Raw genomic sequence first — 7,221 nt, 5'->3', positions numbered from 1 at the left:
TACATTTAGACAATTCTTAAATAATATAAAAAAGACCTTATATCTTTTAAATTTTCAAAGTTTTTCAAACATGTTTTGCTCTTTTCATTAAACGTCTTGAGAAAACTATTCTTGCGGATCTTCCATTAACCCCCCCCCCCCCCCCCTCGCTGTTTGAATTCATTTTATTTGATGAGATAATCTCTTCTTTATTTTATTTAATGACATGATCCTTTCCTGCTTCGCTTGTCTCTGTAGTTCAGTCACTATAACCATCACAGTTAAAGTCTAAAAAGGCAGTTAACTGCATTTAAGTATATTGGAAACAGAAAGAGGGTTGCAACCAGAATAATAAAAATCTCGGATAGAAACCACAGGCTCGGTCAACTTAATTTTTTCTTCTTCTATATGTGGCGTAGGCCGAGGCTACATGTTCTTTTGTCATTGTTCCTCTCTCAGGAGGACACCGCGAGAGAGCGTTGTGCTCCTATAGTAATGTTTCTAACAGCATGACTACAAGTAACAACATGTCTAAATCTGTTATTCGGAAAGATGATTATCTGTGAGATGATGTTAAACTGTAGTCTTTGCCCTCAGACTGCACTGGACTGATCCCAGTGGAAAAATAATGCCAGTGAAACTGAAATAATGTCCACATGGTGATTGATGAGTAACCCATTCATGCATTTATCTTGAAAAATGATTCGACACTCTCCGTTTGGGGAGATGGCATGTGCTCTTTCTATCCACCAATCTCCGTCCAGCTTCCTCCATCTCTCGGTTTTTATTGCCTCTTAGCGAGTCTTCAAAGAGCCTTGGCCTATAATTAGGGGGCGGGCTCCCCGTGCCTCAAAACACTTCCCCGCGGGAGTGCCCAACTTCTTCCAAACTGTCCCGGGACTCTGAGCTGCGCTTCTCCCGCTCCCCTCAGCTTCCTTAGGATTTAGTTTCTCAGGGATGGCCGCATCTATTCTGGAGGTAGGGAATGTAATTGTAAGTAGATTTTTTCTTCTTCTTTTTCTTGAACACAAACTTAAACTTTTGTAACGTGATTGCTGTTGTAATTCCAGCTAGAATGTATGTTAAAGTCATGCAAGTTGAAATAAGGACATCTACATTAGTTTGGTTTGAAGGTAGGCTGTTTACAGTCTGAAGAGTAATGTGTGACTGAATATAAATCTGTGACTTAATGAAAATCATGATGTGCATTAATGAAGAAATATCTTAGGTCTTGCTGGTGTTGAGTTAAAGCAACTTAAGGGGGAGCTGCTGACTGAGTTTGATCCAGTGCTGAGTAACTTTACAACTAGGATTTACATTTCCTCTAAGCAGAAGGAATTCACCCTATATCCAGCAGCAAATATAAAAGTATCAAGATACTTAAACAACAAGTTATCTAACGAGACCACAAGAATCTGTAGTGGATGGAGCAGAAAAATGAAGAGCACAGCAGAGATTGTAGGAGCTGTGACAGTCTGCGATTAAACATAATTTACCTGAAAACTGGGCTGACCACGGGGCTGTTGGAAGAGAAGGAGATGACCACTAATCGCCTCTGAATAGAGAGTTAGTCTGAATGGAAAGATCCTGGTCCACGTCTGAAATATGTGATACTATTCTATTGACACCCATTCAAAGTTACAGGCTAGGAGTTAAAAAAAATGTAGAGCGCCTGGAAGGAAAAAGAAAACTTCCCGACATTTAGTTATTCCCCGTAAGATCCTCACAATAGTCTTCTATTGATACATCAGGTAACTATCTATTTGAAGTACAATAACAACTGTCAAATCACTGTTAGATATTGAGAAAAAACATGGCAAAGTTATGTAGAAATATTAGAGGAATAGAAACAGGGATTTTTACTTTTTGTTTTACTTATATCCTTGTCTACAGTCTGATATGTTGTGCAATGGTGTTTATATAACCTGCCACATGAAAAAGGAAATACTGGAAAAGTATAACATAAAATGTATGTGAAATTCCTTTGGCATTGAACAGATTCTGAATACAATTTCACAAATTGGCATTCAACATGATGACAAACAGACAAGATGGCCCATCAAAAATCTATGGGAAAATTGAACAGAACAATAGAGAGACCATTGCACCATTGTCTTGTCTAAATCTTCAATTCCACAGTGACCACCAGAGGAAAAAAGACATGTTTGACAAGATATCTGTGTCCGCTATAATTGAGACACAGTTACAGTTAACACATATACATGATGACACAATGTTTGTTCATGTACGTTGTAGACCGTGACGACAGGTGGAAAAAGTTTAACGCAAACATGAATGCAGAATTAAGTATAGCTTGTAAAAAGTTATAAAAGGAGTATGGGAATTCCTTCTTTGCTGAGAGTGCCTAACCTACACAAGCACAAACATTCGCTGCTTGAAACTCCCCTGACCACTTTGAAAACGGAGAGAGCAGGAAAAACCAGCGGTGGCATTCTGACATAAGTTTTTTATTAGAGTTGACACTGACAGAAGCAGCAGCAGCAGCAAGCAGCCATTTCCTGCAGCCAGACAGTCTCATTTACTCCCTTGTCTCCTCCTTCCCAGGAAGATGCACGCTATGGCTCCAGTCCTCTGGCTATGTTAACTGCTACCTGTAACAAGTTTGGCAGCACAAGCCCCATCAGGGATTCGGCTACACCCGGTAAGATCAGCAGCGCTACTCCAGTCAAGAAGTCTTACATCATGACCTCTGACCTTCAGACAGCAAAGAACGGGCGGACCGCAGACGGCAGCGGCCTGGCGGACTCCTACACTGGCTCCTTCACCACAGCTGGAGGAGGAGGAGGTGGCGGGCTGCTTACCCCCACTGGAAGCCCCCCTCCTTCAGCCGGAGGCTACACTACAGAATATAACCCCTTCTCCCACTCCTTCCAAACCTCCATCTCCCAGGATCCTTCTCTTTTAGTGTCCAAGGCCCACGCCACGGCCGACTGCCTCACCAGTGTCTATACCTCGCTGGACATGACACACCCCTATGGCTCCTGGTATAAAGCTGGTATCCACCCTGGCATTACTGCTGCTCCAGCTAATGCCACGTCCTCCTGGTGGGATGTCCACCCAAACTCCAACTGGCTGTCATCAACTCAGCCCCAGGCGGACGGAGGTCTCCAGGCGTCCCTGCAGCCTGTGGCACCCCAGGCCTCTCTAAGCCCACAGCTCCCCAGTTACAGCACCGACTTTACACCACTCAACCCGGCTCCTTACCCTTCAGTGGGACTGGGCTCCTCCTCACACCTTCTCCAGCCCTCTCAGCACATGCTGCCCCAGGACATGTACAAGCCCAAGCCTGTGCAAAGTGCAGGGCTGATTGAGAATCCCATGGGCCTAAAGCCCGCTAGGGGATCAGGAGGCTACGGAGGGGGTGCACCCACCAGGTCCTCATGTGATTGCCCCAACTGCCAAGAGCTGGAGAGGCTGGGGGCCTCGGCTGCATCCCTGAGGAAGAAGCCGGTCCACAGCTGCCACATCCCAGGCTGTGGGAAAGTCTACGGCAAGGCCTCCCACCTCAAAGCCCACCTGCGCTGGCACACTGGCGAGCGGCCCTTTGTTTGCAACTGGCTGTTCTGCGGAAAGCGTTTCACCCGCTCGGACGAACTGGAGAGGCACGTGCGCACCCACACGCGGGAGAAGAAGTTCACTTGTCTACTCTGCAACAAGCGCTTCACGCGCAGCGACCACCTCTCCAAGCACCAGAAGACCCATGCGGATTCTGCAATACAGGGCAAAGCTGTAGCCGGGGAGGGAGAGACAGATCCACGGAGTGAGGAGACCACAGAGCTCAACACCAGCTCTGTACCCACCAATCCTGTCACTGACCAAATCACCAACGGAGATGAGAAGACTGGCACACCTAATGGAGTTGAGAACACCAGTGGACTGTTGGAGATCTGACTTCATTACGTCCTCTATCCAGTACTATGAGAGACATGGTGGGTGTTTTATGGGGGAAAAAATCACCTTTTACATTAAAAAGACAGTATTTTGTTTCCAGACATGCAAAGAATATCAGACCGTGTTTAAAAAGACGTGTCATGATAAATGACTGAGCATGTTGCAGGTAGCAATCGCTTAATTTTCTCTGGACCACACACACACACACACACACACACACAAACACAAACACACACACACAAACACACAGACACACACACACACACACACAAAGAAACACACAGACACACACACACAAATATGAGCAAGCTGCATATATACACCAATGCACAAATGCATGCAAGCAGACACAAATACACACATAAATATGAGAAACCAAGCCATGATGTAAATGGAAACAAATAAAACACACATATGTGCACATAGAAAAGCACAGAAATTACTATGAGCAAATGTGCAAGAATATATGAGTGTGCATATACACACACACACACACACACACACACACACACACACAGACACACACACACACTCAATTTCTGCCTTTCAAATGAGACAAACCACTGGGGAAATTTAATCTGCAAAAGCAGAAGGAAAAGAGCTCTGAAGCCGCAAAAGGAAAGTAGTTTTAGAAGGAGACTTATGGTTAGGATGATGGAGTTGATGGAGCATTGCATGCCTAGAGAAAAATCCGATTCACAGCTGTACTTTGATACTTATTCATTATTCTTAAAACAATCAATGGATAGACTTACTTACTGCTTCTTGTTGCCAAAGACATTTTGAAGTAAAATGTTTTGCATTTCATTTCTGTTTGCATCTCACTATGTCTAATTTAATTTCATATTTACATAAATAATCTAATTTATGTCTTAAATTATACACATGGAAGATTATCTTGCACCCTGCAGGAAATATAATGCCTGAATTAATGCAAGATGGTTGAAGCTGGCCAAAAAGAAAAGAAAATGCATTAAATTAAAGACATTTTTTTCCTTATTTATTAGTTATAACATGGAGTTTGGGGCTTTGTTTTTAAAGATTTATTTATAGATCTTGAAGTTAGATGTGCGTGTAAACTATTTCTATATAATCTCTTAATTGTGAAATCTTCCACACCTGGCAAAGTAATGATTAATAAGGGTTCATCCTTGTTTGTACATACTATATATTTACAACAATATATAGATATTGTTAAGGTGTGTTATTTTTCTACTTTTTTATGTATTTTCTATATTTTGTGTAACTTTCCACGATGAAAAGACCTCTATGTTGCATCCGTATAAAGAAACATAAACATAAGAGCTGAATTTGTTATTCATAATTTTGCTCATCGTAGAATTGAATAACCACTGTTTGCTGACTTGTTGTGAAATGAGTGTATAAGATATTGTAAATAGTGATTAAGCATTAAACCTCGTAAAGGTGAACATTGTAAAAGTTGTGGTGTGGAATCATGACAATTGTGGTGCTTTCAAAAGTAAAGAAATTTCAAAGGCATCTTCTCCACTGGTGTTATTCACATGAAGCCTAAAGGGGTTTGATGTAGAAAATGAAAAACAGTCGCTCCTTGAGCATGAAGCTCCCTACTCCACACCTCATCCCCTCCTCTCCTCCCCCACTGTCATTCTTTTCATATCTTACTGTGTTTCCACCTCACCGTGGCCGACCAAATACTTTCATTATCTTTAGCAGCACAAACAAAGCCGTCCACTGAAGTGAAGTCTTAACTCCACACAATGACCCCTTTCAGACAGCCACTGTAGTTACACTCAAGACAATTACTCCACTCTCCAGCTTGAGAGGGGTAATTACTGAGAGCGATGCTCCAGCAAAGTCAGGACAGAGGAGAAGAGGGGATTAGGACAGAGGAGCTCTGGTTGTATTGTTTATTGAGGGAGGCGGTCAAACAAAGGACCCCAATTAAGGCAGGATGCAGGACGAAAGACGTGATGTTGAGATAAGAATGCAGTGGGGAAGCTGAGCTGACCATCAAGTATATTTAAGTTGATCAAAGAACTCCAATTTGAGACCGTGCTGCCTCTGTAGATGACATTAAAGTTTAAAAGATAAAGTAGAACTTGGTGGGTCTTTCTGTCCAGTCACGTCAATCAGGTTGTTTTGCAAACTAATGCAATTACTTGAGGTGGTTGAACTGCCCACTTGGCATTAAAAGAGGGATAGCATCAAGAAAAACTACTAAATGGAGCAGATGTGTTGTGTACTATAATAGTGCAGACAAAGAATTATTCAAACAGTGAATCTTTATAATAACGTAATAACAGGTGATTGTTAAAATAGCGTTCAAAACAATTTCAGATGTATTTATTTTACTAAGATATTCATTTATTTTTTAAATAAAAAAAGTAAAGATTTTCATCACAGTTATGAAGATGTGTACAGCTGGAACCCCCCTGAAGCTATACTGACTCTCCTGTCGTAACATTTACACTTCCCCGGCTGCACGGTTCCAATTTAGGGCTTCTAATGAGCTGTAGTTGAGGTCAATTTATATAAAACGTCCCGGGGCCGACTCTGTCATCAGGGACCAACATGTTTATGGTGGTCTGAAGTGGGCGCATGGTTGAGTCCACAACATAAAAGACATAAGGGGAGCAGAATGGGGTTTGGGTAGGGTGTGTCAGGCCAGCAAGTGAGGGTGGGGGGTGAAGAAGACGGTCAGTGGCTTTAAAAACCTCTGCTGCTACTGGTATTTTCTGCCTTTTGAAAATACACTCCCTTAGCAGTGGTGGTGGCATACTGTAGCCTTAACTTTATTTTTACTTCTTTTATTTAGAAAGCCAGGAAACATTAAGTGTTGCTTCAAATAAGGTCATAAAAAGAAAATATACATACAGTCAGTGACACATAGGGTCAAAAGTAGAAGCTGGACAAGCTGTTCCATATGGTTTGCCCACTCGTACCCCTGTACTCCATTTACAGAAACACATCACATCACATCACACACGGACTTGTTGGACTAAAAAGGTTGCTCCAGACGCACCAGTTAAAGCCATCACACAGCCCATTGCCCACCCAACTATCATGAAGGAGCAATTTTAAAACATTTAGCCTACTAAAGCAATGTTTAGTTCAGCCATAAGACTTGATGAGTTGCATAAACTTTATGAATTGCTCCAGGAACTTTCTGTGATTCCAGCTGTTCCAAATGAGAGGACAACTCATCAAGATGTGTTGAAGAAAATGCTAATGAATCTCCATTTCCTGTTATTATCTGGTCCTAACTGAATAGTCAAGTAAAACAATGGAACTGTGCTTTGACACAGCCACAGGCACAAGGAGTGTAGGGCTGGGGGGGGGGGGGGGGGG

General features: G+C 42.5%; 1 protein-coding gene and 1 long non-coding RNA gene across 3 annotated transcripts in view; one reads left to right on the top strand and one right to left on the bottom strand.

Annotated features, from left to right (window-relative positions):
* Positions 1–852: 852 nt before the first annotated feature.
* Positions 853–5,391, top strand: sp7 (Sp7 transcription factor). Of its 2 annotated transcripts, none has more exons than XM_034869810.1 (2): positions 853–972; positions 2,545–5,391. In XM_034869810.1, exons 1-2 carry the CDS (start codon positions 937–939, stop codon positions 3,889–3,891), a joined length of 1,383 nt encoding a protein of 460 aa, XP_034725701.1. In that variant the 5' UTR covers positions 853–936; the 3' UTR covers positions 3,892–5,391. The 2 variants fall into 2 exon arrangements, with proteins under 2 accessions (XP_034725701.1, XP_034725702.1); XM_034869811.1 differs by having other exon boundaries at positions 875–957.
* Positions 868–7,221, bottom strand: part of LOC117943595 — an 11,189-nt gene continuing 4,835 nt past the window's right edge. The window contains exons 2-3 of the long non-coding RNA XR_004656386.1: positions 1,476–1,577; positions 868–951 (exon numbers count right to left, since the gene is read on the bottom strand). This is a non-coding gene — a long non-coding RNA (uncharacterized LOC117943595). The remainder of the gene's footprint in view (positions 952–1,475; positions 1,578–7,221) is intronic.

The sequence above is a fragment of the Etheostoma cragini genome, chromosome 4, assembly GCF_013103735.1.
Source record: "Etheostoma cragini isolate CJK2018 chromosome 4, CSU_Ecrag_1.0, whole genome shotgun sequence".
Classification (NCBI taxonomy): Eukaryota; Metazoa; Chordata; class Actinopteri; order Perciformes; family Percidae; genus Etheostoma; species Etheostoma cragini.
This window is presented reverse-complemented; position numbering and strand designations above follow the sequence as displayed.